General features: G+C 41.4%; 1 protein-coding gene across 11 annotated transcripts in view; it reads left to right on the top strand.

The window, feature by feature from the left end:
* Nucleotides 1-20,880, top strand: part of ATF7IP (activating transcription factor 7 interacting protein) — a 168,165-nt gene that overhangs the window by 89,378 nt on the left and 57,907 nt on the right. For 10 of the 11 annotated variants that reach the window (XM_073327313.1, XM_073327311.1, XM_073327315.1 and 7 more), the window contains 8 exons: nucleotides 2,020-2,112; nucleotides 3,462-3,607; nucleotides 11,332-11,469; nucleotides 13,335-13,400; nucleotides 15,037-15,110; nucleotides 15,731-15,819; nucleotides 16,599-17,234; nucleotides 19,523-19,590. In XM_073327313.1, coding sequence (XP_073183414.1) covers nucleotides 2,020-2,112; nucleotides 3,462-3,607; nucleotides 11,332-11,469; nucleotides 13,335-13,400; nucleotides 15,037-15,110; nucleotides 15,731-15,819; nucleotides 16,599-17,234; nucleotides 19,523-19,590 — 1,310 coding nt within the window. The remainder of the gene's footprint in view (nucleotides 1-2,019; nucleotides 2,113-3,461; nucleotides 3,608-11,331; nucleotides 11,470-13,334; nucleotides 13,401-15,036; nucleotides 15,111-15,730; nucleotides 15,820-16,598; nucleotides 17,235-19,522; nucleotides 19,591-20,880) is intronic. The other variant, XM_073327316.1, reaches the window with a different exon arrangement.

Below are 20,880 nucleotides of genomic sequence, written 5' to 3'. Positions count from 1 at the left end.
TGCACAAGTGTCTTGCCCTGTTGTCTGCAGTTCAGGGAAAGACTAGTGGATTATTCTAGTTTCCTTGAGACAGGATTTCCTTGTTTCCAGATTTCACAAATCCGTGCTTCTTCAGAAGCTAACTTGGAAATCCATCACTCCTCCCTAGAGTCTTTTTATCCCTTTTAATGTACTGTGCTCAGCTTTCCTAAGAGACTTCTTATCCTTGAAGTAGCGTACTGGGGGCCATAATCTGTGGCCATGCTGTAATAAGCCAGGCTTGATTTTAAATAACAAAATGTCTCTGAATAGCTCCCTTTTCTTTCAAAGGTATTCGTCTCTGACTACCTTAAACTGGAAGGATTTCCCATTTTTTGCCCCAACCTCAAAGGCCCAACAGAAAGAAGATGGCACACTCTTGGCATACGTATACCTGTAAAATTTATTAGTTCAGGACAACAAAGTGAAAAGACTCTTTCCAAAAAGGATAAACCACTTTTAAAATGAACTGTTCCTACGTGGATTAGATCTTGTATCACCACAGTCTATTATGTAGCCAGAGATCCTTGTCTTGATGGTATTTAAACCCGCTTTTGAAGAGAGTGGCTAATTTCTTGAAAGAAACCTATACTATCTTCTCCTTGCATGTTCTTTCCAGCCTTCAAACTGGACTCTTACCTTCTTGGATGAAAATTTGGTAGCTGTGTTCTGAGGCACATCATTTAATAGTTCTTCCATGGAACCTGCTACAGTGTGGCCCAGTACCACTCTGTTTGGTCATCTGTCACCAGTCTGTTGCAAGTGGACCCAATTGCTGGATCCCACATGCTTCCAGATCAGCTGAATAGAGTCCAGTCACTGTTTCTAGCTATGGGGTTTTAGGAAGGACTCCTGGGCTCAGACCTCTTGTCCAAGTCCCTTTTTTGGGATATGTGGTGCCGCTGTCCTAGACCCATGAAAACAGTATCTGAGACATTTTGAGACACACACCCCCCCCAGTTGCTTACACATGCTCTTGCAGAGCTCCACTTAGATTATGAGCACCCTGAGCATCTAGTTTAACCCCTTTAAGAACAGTGAGGCAAGAAGTGCACAAAATGCCCCAGTAACAACTATGTGGGTGAAACAAAACAATCTCTGCACTCAAACTCTCTCAAAAAAAAATGATAAAAGACAAACACACTATATGAACTGTGGGTGAATACTTTTCACAAAGTGATCACTCTATATCTGACCTCAGCCCTCATCCTCAAAGGAAACCTTCACTACACCTTCAAAAGATGAGCCTGTGAGCTTAAATTCACAACTTTGCTAGACACTAAAAATCATGGACTGAAAAGAGACTTACGACTTATTACAACAATCTATAAATTGCTAATCCCAGCCCCGCACTTTTTTTAAATATTTTCATTTTCACACTGATTACATTTCCCAGATCTGAAGAAGAGTTCTGCGTAAGCTCAAAAGCTTGTCTCTATCACCAATAGAAGTTGGTCTGATAAAAGATATTACCTCAACCACCTTGTTTCTCTTATTAGTTTAGGAATATTAAAGGTGGGGAAAAAAACTTCTCCACCTTATGGCTTCCAACAAAATCTAAATATAGATTTATTTACAAAAAGAAATATAAAAATATGAATACTTTGTTAGTGAAGAACTAAAGCTTTTGTGTACCTCTTTCATGCACATGAAAAATGCAAAGTGACATTTGGTAGGCAGCCATTTGAACATCACTTTAACTGAAACACTTTTTATTTCTTCAGTAGTATAAAGACAACTTTCAGAAAGTCAAGTGATTTTCAAGCTGTTTAAACAGAGAAGTTACTTTGTAAAGGCTTTTACTGCTTTGTACTATAGTTATTTTGACACACACACCCCACCCCATGCACACCTCTTTTCCTTTTTCAAATGGCTTTGTGCAAGTGTGCATAGGAATCCAAAGGCTCATCAGCCAAAACAAGACTGATTGGAAAGAGATTGTGGAATTATTTTATTAATGAATGTAAAGAAATAAAATTTGGTCATCTTTTGTGTTTGCAGAAGAGGTGGAAGAGGAGGAAAAAGAAAGGAAGGAACAGGATAAAGAGAGAGAAAAGGAAGAGCACAAAGAAGAAGACAGACATCCAGAGAGAAGTATGTACAGTAGAGGTGTTCGGTCTTATTGACAGGAAGAATGAAAGAATATCAGTGTAGTGTTGCTCTAGAATTAAGTTCTCAGGTTCAGCCTTTGTTTCAGTACTTTAATTTGAGACAGATGTGTTATCTAATTGAGAAATTTTTACATAATATATTTTTAAAAGTTGCAGGTTGAAGTGCATGCATGCTATTGAAGTACTGTTAACCGCATGAATGTTCCTAGTAAACTACTGTCTATGATAGTCCAGGGACAGTGCTCATTCCACTCAGAGGTTTTCTTTTGAGTTAGATTTCTACCAAACTTGCAGATACTTTCTGATGGGCACCTCAGAGATGGAACTTTTAGCATGACTGAAAATTCACAGGGAGAAAATTTGAAAGTTGACACTCTCCAGTAATCAATATCTCCTTTAAAAATACTCTTTATTCTGTAGGTACTTGCACTATAATAGTATGTTAAATTAAAAGAATCAAGCTTTTCTAAACATAGGTAAATAGTTTAGGTGGTAATGCAAATTTTAAAAAATTTAAAAAGTTAGCTGTACAGTAGTTGAAAACCATGAATGTACAGATATCTGCAAGATTTGAGTTAGAGCTCATAGCATGTATGCAATAAAGTAGAGATGGAATAGAACTGTCAGGTAGACAAGTCCATCTCTCTAAACCAATATTAAACTTAATTTTTAATTTGTTTAATTTTACCCCCTTACTCCCAGTTTTCTCCTTTTGTACCAAGCTCCCTTTTTCTCTCTGTGTTTATGCTTACAATAGTCTCCATTCATTGAAGCTTAGTCAAGCTATGGTATATATACCTAGGTCTCTATAGCATGCTGTGCCGGGAGAGGGAGAGGGGCTGGCTGGGGAATCCTGCCCCGCCCCATCTCTCAGTACAGGGAATTACTGCCCTGTATATCTCTATCGGGTACAAAGGTGAGGGAAGGCCCATTTTAAAGAAGGTAAGTGAGAAGGAAAGAATATCACTAGAATTGTCATGCATTTTGGGGCAGCAGTTTGGCAGGCTTTGTGTGCCCGAGATGGCCATGCACATTTTCATTACCTCATTTAAATTTACACAGTATGTCTCTTTAAAGTGCGATAGGTTAAATGTGTGGTGGTGGTTCTTTGGTGCATTGAATCAAAGTTCCATATTGAAGTCCACAGTGTAGAGGGTTTCTGGTTTATGAAAAAAGATAAATTTAATATCTGAGATTTTCCCCAAGATTCTGTCATCCTTTGAATGAGTGACTGGACTTGAAAGAAAGGAAGCTACTGATAGCTGTAGGATTCCTTTGGTTGCTGCTGCTGTTAAAAGATTCCTCAGCAGTCCCTGTGCCATGTGCTTCTAGGTGAAGTGTCAAGAAGGAAGCGTTCCAAATCAGAGGATATGGACAATGTACATTCTAAACGTCGTCGGTACATGGGAGAAGAGTATGAAGCAGAACTCCAAGTAAAAATTACAGCCAGAGGGGATATTAACCAGAAGCTGCAAAAGGTATACTAGATCTTGCTGCAGAATGGAGGTGTCAGAAATGTTTTTAGATGGAACCCACAGCTCTTCTATTGTAGATCTTTCACTTTGAGTTCTAATGTCTCTCTTCTTTGGACATAATTTCCATATTAACCTGCAAATCACAAAAATCAGTCCACTGACTGTATTTTCATTTTAAATTGCATAAACTCCTGCTTTTATTATTAGATGTTTTGTGGACATCCAAAATACTTGGATGAATGAGAAAAGAAACTCTTGTGCAGGAGGAATCCTTTATTTTAGTGTAATAGTAAATGATCATATTTCACTTATGGGAGGTCATGACCTAAATTGCAAGGGAAGATATACTGTATTGGGAATCAGGAGATCATGAATTCTAGACTCACTGTGTTTTCCAGCTAGCTTTAATAATTCTGTGCCCTTCACAGTCCTTATTATTGATCAAGACCTCCCAGGTTACTTAAACTGGGAATAGAACATAAATTTCTATTATGGCAAAGCTAAGTTTCAGCTACAGTGTCACACTGCCACTGAGTCTGCCAGATGTTTGTGCTTGTCTGTGTTGTCTGAAAAATGGGTCTACTTCTGCATATATAAACCACTGTTATAGTGTGTTATGCTTCATCCTCTCACATGGCTGGTCCACTGAGGATAGTGGCTGCCTGGTGGTATTAGCTCATGTAGGTTGGTCTTTTAGCTTAAGTATTAAAAGCCTGTGCTGAAGATTTGGGGATTAAATCCTGCTGCTGCTGCATAATGGAGGGAGGGGGCAGGGTTGTTGCAGTTCCACATCATAGAACTTACTGTTTACCTAAAGTTCCTCTGCTGCTTTGGGCAATCTTATATTTCCTCAAAGTACAGCATATGCTGATCCTTCCCCAGCAGAACTTGTCAAGCCTGCGAGTATATGCTTGGAAAATTTCTTATGGATTCCACTGCAGGGCTCCAGTCTGACTCAGGCTGAACAGTCCCCTAAACAGTTGGCAGGGGCACCAAGGAGCATGCCTCCAAGCATGGTGACCTCCAGTTCCAGGACTGATAGAAGTAGAACTGAAGACTCCTCCACTGAGTAACATCAGGAGGATAGCAAACATCTTCATAAGAAATGAGAGAAATCCCCCTCCAGGTCTACTTCCAAGAAGATGACCTCTTCCCTGAAATTATCTAAGTCAAGTGAGACTTCATATCCTGGTTCAGGAGGCTCAGGAGCACATAAGGGACACAACCTCCCGTCTCTGAAGAGCAAGAGTGGTCCAAGACCAGCATCATTTGCAGGAGCAGTACCATCTGTGGTACCAACAAAAGAGAAAGCACCAAGTGCTTCCTACCAGGGGAACTGTTGCACTCCGAAGACTGATCGACTGGCACCAAAGACTCTGACCAGAAAGACTCCACCTATGCAGGACGGGAGTCCTCCACACCTCTCCACATCCGGGGGGAGAGAGATTAACCCTGAGGATATAGTCATCATTCTTGGAGTCCCCAATACACTCAGGTCTAATCCTCACAAGAGAGACCCTAACGCCACCAGTGCAGGGATGGCATGAAAGAGGGAGTAGTTTTCTGGTACCTTCCACCAGCTGTGGCATCACCAGAGCCACAGTACCATGCATGGAATTGAAACTACCTTTTCCTCTTCAGATGAATGGGGCCTGAGTGAGTGAGCATCATCACCCCCCCACCAAAGTGGGAGATTAGCCCAGACAGAGGATCCAAAATCTCCTGGGCTCCTTTATATTGTTAAGTTAGTGTACCCAACGTGGGACCACCATGGGCACACTATGTCTTTGGGCCTCAATCATCATTGTACCGCTCTTATTACGACCATGGGACCTGTACATGTGCTATTGTGAATTGGTGGTATTATTACATCAGGAATCATGACATCCCTCTCCTTACAGAGAGGAACTGGAACCCTTCAGGAACTAATGAAGAAGAAGGAAGATCCAGAACAGACAGCTCTGAGGAGACTGTCACCATCATCCCCTAATGATTAGAGGCATTTCCTAGACCTATTAATAGTGCCCTACCAAATTCATGGTCATGAAAAACGCATCACAGACCATGAAATCTGGTCTCCCCCTGTGGAATCTGGTCTTTTGCATGCTTTTACCCTACACTATACAGATTTCACAGGGAAGATTAGCATTTCTTATATTGGGGGTCCTGATCCAAAAGGGAGTTGCAAGAGGGGTCACAAGGCTATTTTAGGGGCTTTGCAGTATTGACACCCTTAATTCTCTGCTGCCTTCAGAGTTGGGCAGATGGAGAGCAGCGTCTGTTTGCCGGCCACCCAGCTCTGAAGGCAGCGCCCCGCCAACAGCAGCGCAGAAGTAAGGGTGGCAATACGGTACCATACCATCCTTTCTTCTGTGCTGCTGCCTTCAGAGCTGGGCAACCAGAGAGTGGCTGCTGCTGACTGAGGGCCTAGCTCTGTAGGCAGCAGCGGAGAAGTAAGGGTGGTCATACCATACCATGCCATCCTTCCTTCTGTGCTGCTGCTGATGGCGGCTCTGCCTTTAGAGCTGGGCTCCTGGTGAGCAGCTGCTGCTCTCCAGCTGTCCAGCTCTGAAGGCAATGCCGCTGCCATCAGCAGTGCAGAAGTAAGAGTAACAGTACCACAACCCCCCCTACAATGACCTTGCAACCCCCCACAACTCCTTTTGGAATCAGGACCCCTACAATTACATCACAGTGAAATTTCAGTTTTAAATTTACGATTTTTAAAATCCTATGACCGTGAAATTGACCAAAATGGACCATGAATTTGGTAGGGCCCTACCTATTAAGTAGGGTCTCTGACACATTCCAAATCCCTGTGGAGGAAGTGCAAGAGACATCTCACAAACTCCTCAACATTCTACAAAGTGCATGGCCTGGCAATGTGGTACTCCCCATTAATGAAGCCATCTTAAAACACACCAACGTGGTCTGGCATGCCCCAGACACATGCTCTCTTTCCACTCCAAAAAGGACAGAAAAGATGTACTTTGTACCAGCCAAGGGAGCAATTTTTATTTACACAGCTTGCCCTGAACTCCTTAGTGGTCCAAACAGTCACTGAAAGAAGCAGGTAACATCAACCAAAATCCTCCACCTCTGATAATGCAGCTAAACATTTGGACCTGTTAGAAAAGAAAGCTTTGTTTGTTTGTTTACGCTTTAGTCAGCCTGCAGTTCTGTAAAATGTCAAAATATGATTGTGCCAATTATTCCAAGTTGGTGGAATTTACTAATAAGCTCTCACAAAAGGACAGAATACAGTTCCATGCACTCATGAAAGAAAGCAAATTGATTGCCAGTTGAGCCCACTAAGCTTTAGTCAATGTAGCAGACACAGCCTCCTTATTGATGATGCTTTATGCATGGCAACAGTAGTCACCATGTCTTCAGTCCTCTGGGTTTCCCAGGAAAGTAGAGGATTTGCCCTACAGGGAACAACCTGTTCAGTGAGAAGACAGATGATTCATTGCACTCGTTGAGGAGCTCAAGGGCACCCCCTCCCGCCCCTTACGGGGGATCTACACTCCAGTGCCAAGGAGGAAATTCCACAGGCAGCAACTGTATAGGCAACAACTGGCATGTCACCCTTTTTATCATCAGAGAGGCTATGAACCACCGAGAAACAGAGGGTGCAGCGGAGCAAGCACAAAGTTCTTCTGCCTACCAACCCCAACCTCCCACTAAGAAACATTTTTGATGGGATCTTCAAAAGCAGCAAATTACTCCAGATATCATGTTCTTCTGCCCAATGTAGTGGCCATCTAGCTCGTTTTTCCCAAGTTTGGCAGAGAACAAGAGGCAAATGGGTCCTCAACATCATTCATACCAGCTACAACAGAGTTTCTTTCCCTTCCACCACCAAAACCCCCTTCCCTTCCCTCCTTCAGGAACCTCTCTCACTCTTGGTTGTTGTTTCAAGAACTAAATTCCATCCTTCATCAAGGAACCATAAAACTGGTGCCCCCTCAAAACTGGGGAAAGGGTTTTTACTTGAAAAAAATTTTTCAAGCATGAAGGCCCATCTTAGATTTCAAACAACTCAGTATCTTCATCTGTGGATTGAGGTTCAGCATGGTCGCCCTGGTTTCAATAATGAACACTTTCTCAGAACAAATATGACTGGTTTGCAGCTTGTGTTACAAAAGTTGCCTACATCCACCCCTCACACAGAAGACCCTTGAGGTTTCGCAGTTGGTCTGAACCACTGTCAGTACAGGGGTGCCCCCCTTCAAGCCTGCAGCAGTGCTAAGGGTATCTACAAAGGTACAGTAAGTTGTGGCAGCTCACTCCTGGTGCCATAAATCATCAGTTTTCTTCTACCTCAGCGACTGGTTACTGATGACAAAATCTCATCAGGAGGTATGGACAGCAACCTCATGCTTGTCAATCTTCTATGTTCGTTGGGAATCTATGTAAACACAGAATAGTCCATTTTAGTTCCCATGCAGCCTGTAGAGTTCATCGTAGCAACACTGGACTCAGTGCCAAACCATACCTTCCACAGGACAGGTTCCAGTCCATAAAGGAGGGTGGCCTCTTCATTCTTCCTCGCCCGCCCCCCCCGAAGACTTTAATCATGGGGGTGTCATTGTTAGGGTGGGGCATCTGTCTAGAATTCTATACAGTGTAAGGGATGTTGACTCCCCCAGAGTTTAGAATGCACAGGAGCCTCCTAAAATAGCGTGCAGTTTGGGAGACCTGTAAGAGATTCGTATGAACCCTGCATGTTCTACTGATGTCTAACAACATGACAACAGTGTTCTACATCAACAACCTCCCAGTGTATAGAAGCTGTCAATCTTTGGAACTGGTGTATTCATCACCAGATCACTCTGCCGGCAGTGCAGCTCATCGGGATACATAACTCCCTGGCAGCCTCAGCAGACATTTCCGAAAGACCACAAATGGGAGCTATACCATTCTGTGGTACAGTGCATATTTTGTCAATCTAAGTCTCTGTCTTGGGATCTCTGCATCTTAAGAGAACAGAAAATACACAATCTACACAGGGGTCCAGAAGAGATGCGCTTTTATTTCCTTCGTCAGGATAGCTGATATGCCCATTCCCTTTTTACCTTCAGTTCTGAGGAAGATCAAGCAAGACAGAGTGGTAAGCATCGTGATTGCTCCCAGATGGCCTAGACAGTTTGGGGTCTCCAGCATTCTTCAGGAGTCAGAATGCCCATATATCAATATCCAGTCTTTCCCAGACCTGTTGACCCAGGATAGAGGCAAGGTCAAGAATCCCAATCCATCTTCCCTCCACCTGACAGCCCCACACCATCTATTTGGATGGGTATTGAACCTAGAAAGGACATGTTCGGAAGTAGTACAGGCTATCCTTAACAATAATAGGAAGGAGTGCATGAGAGAGTGCTACACAGTCAAATGGAAAAGATTCTCCATCTGGTCTCAGTATCACCAGATAATATGGTGGGGATGTCAGAGTTCTTTGGGATTAAGTATCTTCTTTCCTTAGAGACATCAGGTCTTTTCCTTAGCTTCCTGCAGGTACGCTTAGCAGCTATTAACTCTTGTCATCCTCCAACTTCTGTGATGAAGCCCACTCTGTCATAGGACCTCAGTCTGGTCCTCTCAGCACTAACAAGGCCTCCATTCGAACCTCTGGCCTCATACTCTTTGTCCCACCTATCTAATGTATGAAGGGTGCCTTCCTGGTTGCAATCATCTCAACTAGAAGAATAGGTGAACTGGGCACCCTTATGGCTGATCTATCATACACAGTCTTCCATAAGGACAAAGTTTCTCTAAGACTTCATCCTAAATATACCCCCATAGTAATCTCAGAATTCCATCTGAATCAGACAGTTCACATACCTGTCTTCTTCCCTAAACTACACATCACTAGTGAGGACAAAATATTTCCTTCTCTGTATGTCTGTGAAGCTTTGGCATTCTACCTAAAGAACAAAGTCTTTTAGGAAACTGCCTAAATTCTTTATATTCTCTGCTGAGCAGATGAGAGGGGAAGTTATCTCTTCCCAGAGACTTAAAAATGGATTTCAAGCTGCATTTTGCTGTGTCACAAATTGAGAAACACCTCTTCTCCATGAGGGGTGAGGGCCCATTCGAGTAGGGCCAAGGCCACACTGGTACCCTCACTTTGAGAATTTTCATCTCCTCAAAATATGTAAAGCAGTGTGATACAGCACGGCCAGAGGGCAGCAGGAGAGTGTTAGAAGAGAGCCTTATTCCCTGTAGAGGGAAGAAAGTTTGCTATAGATTAATTGGAGCACCTGAAGCCAGTCACCTGATAAAACCCCCCTGCTTCAATAAGACAAGAGAAGGAGTTGAAGCAGAGTGGATTGGTGTTGGAGCAGAGAGCAGTTTGGAGGGAAGCAGAGGAGAGTTTGGAGAAGTGCTGCGGTGGACTAAGAAGACCAAGACCCTAGATAAAGGGACACCTGGTTTGTGCAGAGGGAGGGCAGGAAGTCCCACAAGTTGAAGGGCAGGCGAGGGAAGTAGCACAGGGGAAGGAACCGCTAGTTCAAGCGGTTTACTGCTATCCCTAGGGCCCCTGGGCTAGGACCCAGAGTAGAGGGTGGGCCCGGGTCCCTTTCCTCTCCCCTCCTCTAGGACACTAGTGGGGCAGTTAATACCCCAGTTCAGGGATGAGAAACGGTGCCCTGAACCCTCCCCAAGAAGAGAGAGCGCGAAACCTATCAAAGTAGTGCCGGCAATTTGCCACAGCAGCAAAATGGGGCTCACTCCATAGCTTCCTGAATCAGTACGCTCTCGTACTAGTTTATTCACCCAACGCAGCTTTCAACACAGCAGTCCTCCAGTCATAGACACCACAGAGGTCCTTGCACCCTCCTCCTCCTTAATGAATATTGCTAGTCAGTCACCTACCATGGAATAAACATAGTGTATACACTTGAAGAGGAATACACTCAAAGAAGAAAGATGAATTACTTACCTGGTACAGTAACTGGCGTTTTTTGAGATGTGGGCACTATCTGTATTCCACTCCTTCCCCTCTGTTTCAGATCTTTATGTGTGATTCGTGATAGAGAAGAAATTGGAGAGGTGGTCAGTCTACCCCTTATGCCCTCAGTTTGGAGTATGTGGAGAAGGGTGCAGGCATGGACCAATGGACACTGCTTGCAAAAATTTTCCAGTTTCATGTGCATGGGTCCATGTGCACACACAGTGAAATACAGATAAGGGCCACACATCTCACTTTAGTTACTGTACAACTTCTCTTTCCACAGATGGGAGCATGGGGCAGTTGTGTTGGAGGGAAAACTGTGTCTGGAAGAAATGTGTTAGGCATGTTCCTTCCACTGAATTTCTTGAATTCCGGTTTTAAAATGTCAGCATCTATGGTGACAGAAATACGGTCAGGGAAAGGTCCATTTACACAAAACTTTACCACAGTGCCTTTCACACCATTGTTAAGGATCTTATAAAAACTGCTTTGGTAGGATTATACATATTTATCATACCATAGAGAAATGGATTTGTTCAGCGACTGGCAGAGAGTCCATCTACATCTATTAAAACTCAAGATGAGGAATTCTTTTTTCTAACTCTGCATCTACAAAAATACTTAAATATCATGGTACTGATGATCAGATGGTTATTTGATCGACAGAATGACAACATCAGTCTTTGTATGTGACAAGATGCTGAATGTGTGCTGTGCATAAAAACATTGGCAGCCTCCCAAGTACTGGTAATATGTTTGCATATTTTTCTAGGTCGTCCAGAGGTTGTTAGAGGAGAAACTCAGTGCCCTGCAGTGTGCTGTATTTGACAAGACTTTGGCAGATCTGAAAACACGAGTAGAGAAGATAGAATGTAGCAAGAGGCATAAAACTGTGCTTACTGAACTACAGGTACTTATGTGTTTTACATGGCACAGTATGGCGTTGTTTAAAAACTAGCTTCTCTCTAGCAATAGACCCCATCTGGCTGCTACTAATGGAAGTCAATTGATTCCTTAAACAAAAAACAACAATCCATTATTTTTGCTGTCGGAGAAGGTGGAATACTCCTGGAAGCAAGTCACTGGTCAGATGGTAGGAGCAAGCAATTCACTATGAAGAAAATAAACCCGTCCTTTTGATAAGTTAATGATTTAGCCATTAGTAAATCACTTTTCTACTCTGCTCTGCCATTTTTTTAGATATTCTTCAAATAAACAACCTGCATGGAAATATGTCTCATTTGTGGTCGCTTAGAGTAGAAATGAACCTATTTTAAAAAGGGGGAGGGGGGGAGAAGGAAGGCTGCTGTTGGAAGAATATTTAAATGAAGAAACACCAGTAGACACTAGTTCATGTCCGGTTCCCAGGCAGACTGAAGAATTCTACTGTGATAGGGATATGAATGCTTCCTGTATTAAACAAAGGTGTGGTGTTGCTGTGCTCATTTTTTTTTTGAGCTGCCCCAGTCTTCTTGCAGAAAGTGTGGAATTTTCCAAACTTGAGGCTACCGAACACATGTTCATTAGAGCGCTTGACATGAGCCTTGCACAGACTGATCGATCTATGGTACCTAGGGCATTTTCAGTACACCCATCATCACAGTATTGAGGCACCAACCTATGTAGTATAGCTGTCAAATAAATTGAAAATGCATGTGACCTGTGAATTTTTTTTGATGTTACCATACTTACATTTTAAGTTCATAAGGGCAAGGACAATCTCTTTGTGTGTTTGTAAAAAGCCTAGCACAATAGAAATCTAATCCATGATTGAGGCCCTTAGGTGCTTCTACAGCACATATAATTAATATATGTCATACAGATTGCAGCCTTTCTTGTCACCTTGTAAAAGTAGGTAAAAGGTGGGGAGTTTGAGTGAGCCAGGTTTTTTAGATCAGAGTTTCCCAAATCATTGTCTGTGAAGCTCACTGTCTATGGAGAACCAGCAGGTCTCATGGGGATGGCTCCTTGCTTCCAGTTCTTCATACAGCTGTTTCATTGCAAAGAAGAGCCTGGGTGTCTCTAAAATAAACTGGAAATGAGGAGGAGGCAGTCCAGCTGCCTATACAAAGGTCTACTGCTTTGTAGGAAGAGAGGAGCATTACTGGTGCCACCAGAAGTAGCCAGTTATGGAAACTACTATCTGGAGAGGATCAGGATCTATCAATGAATGAAGAAAAGCAAAGGGAATGGGTTCTAGGCAAAATGTCCAGAGTAGGAATAAGAGATGTCTCGAAAGTATTCCAGAAGATAAAAGAACCTGGCATCTGGACAGTATATGCAGGGGGGAAAAAGGATCAGGTGCCAAAGAAACTCAGCTAGAGGATAAGTGAGAGAGGGCAGAATAGATAGGAAAAGGAGATGAAGTGAAGAGCAGAAAGAGAGAGTATGATTAATTTTTTCCCAAATGATAATCCATGAGACATTAAAATAGTTATAAATATTTTCTTAATGTTACTTTTCCAGGTAAGTAGTTGCTGCAGGGATATTGCCTGATCACCACTGGGAAGGGAGGGTGGCATGTGTAATTTCTAGACAGAAGATGGTCCAGACTATCTCTTTAAAAAGTTTGAGACTCCCTCCCTCTCTTGAACTCACATTCTCTCACACACACACTTGCTTCCCTTGCTGTAGAGTAGTAGTTGCAGGTTGTACCACGTTTCATGGGAAAGACTATTTTGTCTAAAATTGCATTTAACTTATCTCAATGTGTATCTTCAATTGGTCTAATTTTTGTGTGTGTGTCCTGTTCCTATTCCTTCCCCTCCCCCCCAGGCTAAAATTGCTAGATTGACGAAACGTTTTGGAGCAGCCAAAGAGGACCTGAAGAAAAAACAGGAAGTAAGGACGAAAATTGTAGATTCTTTGTTAGTTTTTGCTCAAAACTAGTCTGAGTAATAACCTGTGGAAATACACCTTTCAGTATGAAAAGAACGCAGTAGAAATACAGTTAAACAGTTTCCCCTGTTATGGAGAAAATGTCTACCCTCTGCTAAATGCAGAAAGTGCAAGCGGGTGTTGCCTTAGTTAGTTTGGTCTGATGCTCGGTATGAGACAAATAATTTCAGAAGAGTTGGTTAGCAGGTGGTAATGTTAGAGACTACAATAAGCCTAGTTTCAGAGTAGCAGCTGTGTTAGTCTGTATTCGCAAAAAGAAAAGGAGTAATTGTGGCACCTTAGAGACTAACCAATTTATTTGAGCATAAGCTTTCGTGAGCTACAGCTCACTTCATCGGATGCATTCAGTGGAAAATACAGTGAGGAGATTTATATACACACAGAACATGAAACAATGGGTATTTTCATACACGCTGCAAGGAGAGTGATCACTTAAGATGAGCTACTACCAGCGGGGGGGGAGAGAAACCTCATCTAAGTGATCACTCTCCTTATAGTGTCTATGTTAATACCCATTTTTTCATGTTCTTTGTGTATATAAATCTCCTCCACTGAATGCATCCGATGAAGTGAGCTGTAGCTCACAAAAGCTTATGCTCAAATAAATTGGTTAGTCGCTAAGGTGCCACAAGTACTCCTTTTCAATAAGCCTAGTGTTTCCATCTTTTCATGAAAGTTCAAGGACTTTATTCCAATTTTCATTAAGGCCTCTTTACACACTCTAACAGCATAAAGGTGCATTGAAATGAGTGTAATTGGTCTATAGGGTGTGGCAATGTGCACTAGAGGGGTTTAAATTATAAAGAGTTTAGCATGCACAAAGGAACTTTTAGTATCCACTAGCAGCAGTATCTATGTAGGACAGTTAGTGCGCAACATAGTGGTGTGCTTTAAAATTCACAACCCTCTAGTGTGCATTGCCACACTGCATAGACAAGTCTTAAGTGTAATTTAGAACAGTGTAAAGGGACCTTGTTGTAAATGAGAATCAAGTTTGAAGTTCCTACATAAAAATTAAGAAATTAGATGCAGTTCTCTCAGATCGTAGGACAGGCTCGCCTTCAGAGGCTCTGGATCCAGCCTTCCTCTTTAACCTTGGAACAGAGTTTGAAGGACTCTGGAGGGAGCCATGCCCACCTTCCTCCGCAAGACAGATAGATGGCCATGATACAGGGCTTCGGTGGGGAAAGCAAGTGAGTAGATCCAGACGAATATCTCCTTTCTCGTCACGTTTTGGGGGAAAATTTAAAGAAATTAAGAGTAAACAGGGAAGAACTATTTCCTTGAGTCCAGAAAATGTATTTGTAATAAGTTACCAAGGAAAAAGATGGAAGCTAAAAGTCCAAATGAGTTCAAGAGACCTTGATTTCCCCCTACTGAACAGCTGGAAGCTGGGATTAAGATATGCCAAATAGGAGGGGACAGTATTCTCCATTGAATGAGCTCTTGGAGCTCCTAAAACATCTCAAGTTCTTATGTCCTGAGTCTATGGCAGTAGAAAGTGCATGTTGGACAAAAATGAAAAAATACAGGGTTTAATATAAAGCGGTAGATTTCAAGTTGATTTATTTCTTTGTAGAATCCTCCAAACCCACCTCTGTCTCCAGGGAAAGCAGTGAGTGATACAGGCAGCATCAGCAACCTAACCTATAGGTGAGGACTAAGAATGCAGCTGTGTGTCATTTTCAAGTTTACTGGAGTAGGAATTTATAATTTGAATACTGAGTTGTGCTTAGAACAAGTCCAGTAAGAGATTTTGCTGCATATAATTCAGTGAATATCCTGAGTTTGTGCTAGTTTAATATTCTTGCATTTTACCCATTTATAATGCCCTTTCATTTCTTTCTTTGCTGTTCAGCTGTGAACGCATGCCTGTTCTTTTCATGTTACGAAAATCATATATTTACTACAGGAAATGTAAACTTTGTTAAGGTAGTGCCAAATATTGAGTAGCTAGTAGTAATACTTTTTTAAAAAGGAGTTAAAATTACCTTTTAAAAAAACGTTAGATATTTTTATCGGGAAAGGTAGATTGTGTACAAGTGCATTAAAAGTACTGAATGAAGTTGGCAGTACTGTGGTAGAGATGACATCATGGATTAATTTACAGGAAAAAAGTATTTAGTAATAGGTGGATATTGAAAATGACATAAGTACAAATAGTTTAGATAATTTTTTTTAAAACTACTGCTTTCTCTAGACTCCTGTACTGCTTGTTGGTACACCTCAGAAGCACTCACTGGGAGATGCTAACATAAACCTTTATTCCATAGAAATGCCAGCACAGTGAGACAGATGCTGGAGTCCAAGAGAAACATAGGAGAGAGTACATCAACACCTTTTCAACCCCCCATGAATGCAGGTAAGAAGCTTCGCCTGGTCTTCAAAAATGCACTTTACATTTGACACTTTGTTGAAACAAAGACTGCATTCCTGAAAATTGTGAACATCAAGTCTTTTTTCTACAGAATCATTTTCTACTAACAAGTGTTGGCCAGATTAACTACATACTTACTATATAGGCAGTTGCCTAACTTTGGCCCTGATCCAGCAGTTTTGTTGCACGTAGTCAGATGTCATCCCCTTTGACCTCAGGAGGACTGTATATATCTGCAGGGGTCTGCCTGTGCATAGCAAGTTATAGAACTGGGGCCTTGGTCTCTTATAATTGTGCCTTTGTAATTTCTCAATAACAGGTTGTAGTATTGTTTCCATAAACTGAATTTTTACAATTCTTACTGCATTTTATCTTTGCAGTGTTTTAAGTGATGGATAAAACTTGCCTACTAACACTTTCTTGAAAATATGAGTTCAAGATTATAACACTTCCCTGCATCAATCATGTATGTGTATAATTTTGACACTAAAAAATGCCATCTATTTATTTCTTCAGGGTAGAGGTTATATCTTCCTATATATTTGTACAGCACCTAACACAATGGGGATCATATACTGATTGGAGCTTTGGGCATGATTGTAATAGAAAATATAAATAATATTTTTTTAAAAGTTACATACTGTCTGGCTCCCCTGGTGAAATTATTAATCTAATATTGTGTTTTCCCATTTTTATGCTGTTGTATTGATGTGAAATTGCTCATTTGGTACATAAACTTAGAAATATTTTTGTCCTTTCTGTAGTGTCTACTCCAAGTCTTGCTGCTCCTCAGACAGTGGTCAGTGGACATCCCAAACCTCAGACTCCTGTGACTTCCAGCTCCTTGACAACATCAGTTCTCCCTACAGCCAACACAGCTACAGTAGTTGGCACCACACAGATGCCCAGTAGCAACACTCAGCCCATGTCTGTCTCACTACAGTCTTTGCCAGTAATTTTGCATGTTCCAGTTGCAGTATCCTCCCAGCCTCAGCTCCTGCAAGGCCACACAGGGACTTTGGTCACCAACCAGCAGTCAGGCAATGTTGAATTTATATCAGTACAAAGCCCTTCTACTGTTGGTAGCCTTGCCAAAACTCCAGTGTCTCTGGCGTCTACTAACCCAGCTAAACCAAATAACAGCCCTTCTGTGTCCAGCCCTGGTATTCAGAGGAACTCTCCGGCCAGTGCTGGGTCAATAGGGACAACACTGGCAGTACAGGCTGTTTCTACAGCACATCCTGTTGCCCCAGCCACAAGGACTACTTTGACCACAGTGGCTACTTCAGGACTGTATAATCCTACCAGCAATCGGGGTCCCATACAGATGAAGATCCCACTCTCTGCATTCAGCAGTCCAGCTCCCACCGAACCAAGCACCGTCACAGCACCTCGAGTTGGTAAGCTATGCTTGAAAATTAATTTTGGGAGTGGAAGAGAGAATAGATGTGCAAGGGGAACATGAAGCTTTTTAACAGGCTAGAAGTGGAGTTTATTCATATAGGAATTTTATTTGCTAAGAATGGTTTACTGAGACAACTTCTCTAGACTAAAACCTGTCAAAACTGCTTAGACCAAAAAAGTGTCTGGTTTTTAGGTTTCTGTTGGACATTTCTGAATTTCTTCTAACAATAAATGACACACGCACTTTTGCCTGCTAAAGTTTTCTTTGTTTAGAATTGGGTTTAAACCACTTGATGCCAGAAACTCCCAGTCTACTATTAGTTATGTATTTATTTTTAATGCAGCCTTCCAAAATGACTGCATTACCGCAGGGATTCTCAAACTTTTTTTTCTGGGCTTTCCATTTGAAAATATTTCAGGCTGTGATTGCTATCCCCCAAAAGTGATAGCAATTACAGTACACGCTCGTAGGAGCATACTTATGGTATTGCCATCCTTACTTCTGCACTGCTGCTGGCGGCAGCGCTGCCTTTAGAGCTGGGTGGCTGGAGAGTAGCGGCTGCTGTACTCTCCTTCCGCTCCTGCTCCCCCACCCCTTGGCAGTATTTTTTTGGGATCTTGTGACCCCATACAATAGCCTTGCGATTCCCTTTTGGGTTGGGATCCCCAGTTTAAGAAATACTGCTTTACAGAGTAAAGGCACATTACAAGGAAAGTAAATACTATACCGGTGGCATTACAATATTGTTGCACACATTTCACAATACAGCAGAATAAACATAAACAACCAAATAAGCAAAGTGAACAAATGAATGCTAAACTAGTGTCAAAGCAAAATGTATCAATTTTGTTAAAGCAGAGCCTTCAAGCGCAATGAATGTTTAAAAATGATACTACGGTAAGCAATTGAAGTGCTTTCCTACCATCTTCAGCCATTTGGTAATGCTGCTGCTGCTTCTCTGTATTTCTAGATTCAGTTGCCATATGTCAGGTGGAGCAGTCTTGAGTATTTTTGGGACTAGTCCTCAGTGTTTCAGGCTGAATGGGTATCCCAGTGACAGAGAAGCAGTACTGCATATTCATAGATTCTAAGGCCAGAAGGGGACTACTGTGATCATGTATGAACCCTCCTGTATAACACAGGCCATACAACTTCCCCAGAATAATTCCCGTTTGAACTAGAACATGTCATTTAGCAAAGCATCCAATCTTAATTTAAAAATTGCCAGGGATGAAGAATCTACCACAACCCTTGGTGATTTGTTCCAATACTTAACTGCCCTCCCTGTTAAAAATGTATGCCATATTTCCAGTCTGAATTTGTCTACTTTCAGCTTCCAGCCATTGATTGGATCTTGTTATACCTTTGTCTGCTTGACTGAAAAGCTCATTATCAAATATTTGCTCCCCATATAGGTACTTGATATAGCCATCTATTTAATAGCTAAAATCAACTATAAAAAAATTATACCATTGCATGGTAAGGTAAATGCAAGCAGAGCTTGGCACCAGAACTGGTTTTATTTCACCTTTTTGTCTGAAATTACACATTCAAACTGCTTTACTCATCAAGCTGACACTTGTTTATACCGTATTCAACTTTTAGATCAGAACCCATAACTAACTGTAATCTTGCTTTGCTTAGCACTTCGGAGTAGGAGTTTTCCCACTCTAACGAGCAAGGACCACTGGGAGTTTGCATTGTGTGTCAGGAATATATTCCCCAACCCCTTTAACATGTATAAAATGAAGCCTCCAGGATCTCCCTAGTAAAGATGCAGTGTCTGTTCAGAGAGCAGTCCTTTCAAACTAAACGTTTCTGTGCATAGTCATTGTATCTGTGTTCAGAGTCAGTTTGCACTAAAAAATGTGAATACATATCTTTATTTTTTACTTTGTCTGTCTGTGTAAATACAGAATAAAGAAGGATTTGGGGGATTTTTGTCGTGGAGATTGCTAATGAGGTATTCCAAATATACATTTAGAACACTGAGACCTCTGAGAAAGAAAATGTGTAGCATTATTAATGGACTGGAAAGTACCTATGATTTTATATCTGCCATCCCATCTACATTTTGTAAAGCACTTTGAGAGCTACATCTGAAAAATGCTGTTACAGGGTAGAGCATAATTACTGTGGACTAGTTTAAGTCAGTAATTCAGAGTTGCTGGGTATAAAGCTTTTAATTTTGAATCATTAACATTTCCACCAAGTGTATTTTTTATCATTGTATGTGTGACACTGATTAGATATTGCAAATGAACAATTTCTTGACCCCCCCAGAGAGCCAGACAAACAGACCACCAACTGATGCTTCAACAAATAAGAGACCAACTGAGAGCACAGCACAGGTAGGTTGTGGTTTATGCTTGTAACATTCTGAAGTTATAATCCACAGGAGCATAGTTCTTCACCTGTCTCTCCCATCCTGCAACCAAACAACTTAAATTCCTTGTTTCTTTCCTTTCTGGTTTTCCTTTGTAGCATTCAATCCTTGGTTTTGTTTTGTTTTGTTCGTTTGTTTGTTTGTTTTTTCTTCTGACCCATAGTGTTACTGGAAACATGAACTCTTGGTAATATTTGCAAAGATTCCCAGTATAATTAGGACCAACAACTTTATGTAAATAGACGAGTTAATTCCTTTCTTTCAAAGAACACTAAAAACATGTTTGATACAAAAGAACACAACCCAGGTTTGTCTACAGCTTCTGAACTTTATTTGAAAGTCGCAAACCTGTGAAATTACTGCAAACTTCTCCTTGCCTCACTATGCCAAAGGACTGTCAGATGGGAATATATGAACTGGGTATCGAATATTTCAGTTCTGTGTACCACACCACAAAGTCCCTCTTGTAGAAATGCCCACTAGACGATAAAGAAGAATCTGCTGTTCTCCCAACTCCTCATGTCTTGGGACCTCTTTTGAACTTGCATTGAAGTGAAATGGTAAAATTAAATCATTTAAAAATTAAATATTGTATTTTAAAATTAAAACCCCTCCCACAAAGTATGGTATTAATGAGAAGTAATTCTACTGAAGTCAGTGGAGTTTAACTAGTATATAAACTGTGAGAGGAAAATGAGGACAGTAACTTTTATTGTGTGACTTGCCCCTGTTTAATGGTATTTCAAGATAGTGTTCAATCTGTAGGTCAGGAGAAAAACCTTCTGGGCTGGTGTTTTCCCCCCAAACATAATAGCAGTAGTGATTTGGCATAGCTGACAAATATTTTAGAATGACCAATCACTGCCATCTGTAAATGATGTATTGACATTGAGTTTCTAAAAATGGTAGCTTGGTACTTAATTTTTCTTAGATACCTGTGGATTATAGCTACAAAAATGTGATTCATACTTGATAGGTATATATATATTTAATCTCTGGAATACAGAAAAAATTGACAGGTTTATGGATTCAAATCTCAGTTGTTAATGTCATCTTAAGATATATATTTAAGAATATTTGATGTTTGGCAAAATCTGAAAGCCGGCAAAGATTTTGCAGAAACAACCCCTGTTGGTGGTGATAGTGGTCCATCTAAATGGTGGGTGTGTAGCACAAAAGGAAAAGGCGCTACGCTTTTCCGGTTTTCAGCTTTTTGTTACATTATATGTTTCAAGGGCTGCTTTCAGTGAAATGA

This window comes from Lepidochelys kempii, chromosome 1 (assembly GCF_965140265.1).
Source record: "Lepidochelys kempii isolate rLepKem1 chromosome 1, rLepKem1.hap2, whole genome shotgun sequence".
In the NCBI taxonomy this organism is placed as follows: domain Eukaryota; kingdom Metazoa; phylum Chordata; order Testudines; family Cheloniidae; genus Lepidochelys; species Lepidochelys kempii.
The sequence above is the reverse complement of the archived record's forward strand: the minus strand, read 5'-3'. Positions and strand labels throughout refer to the sequence as shown.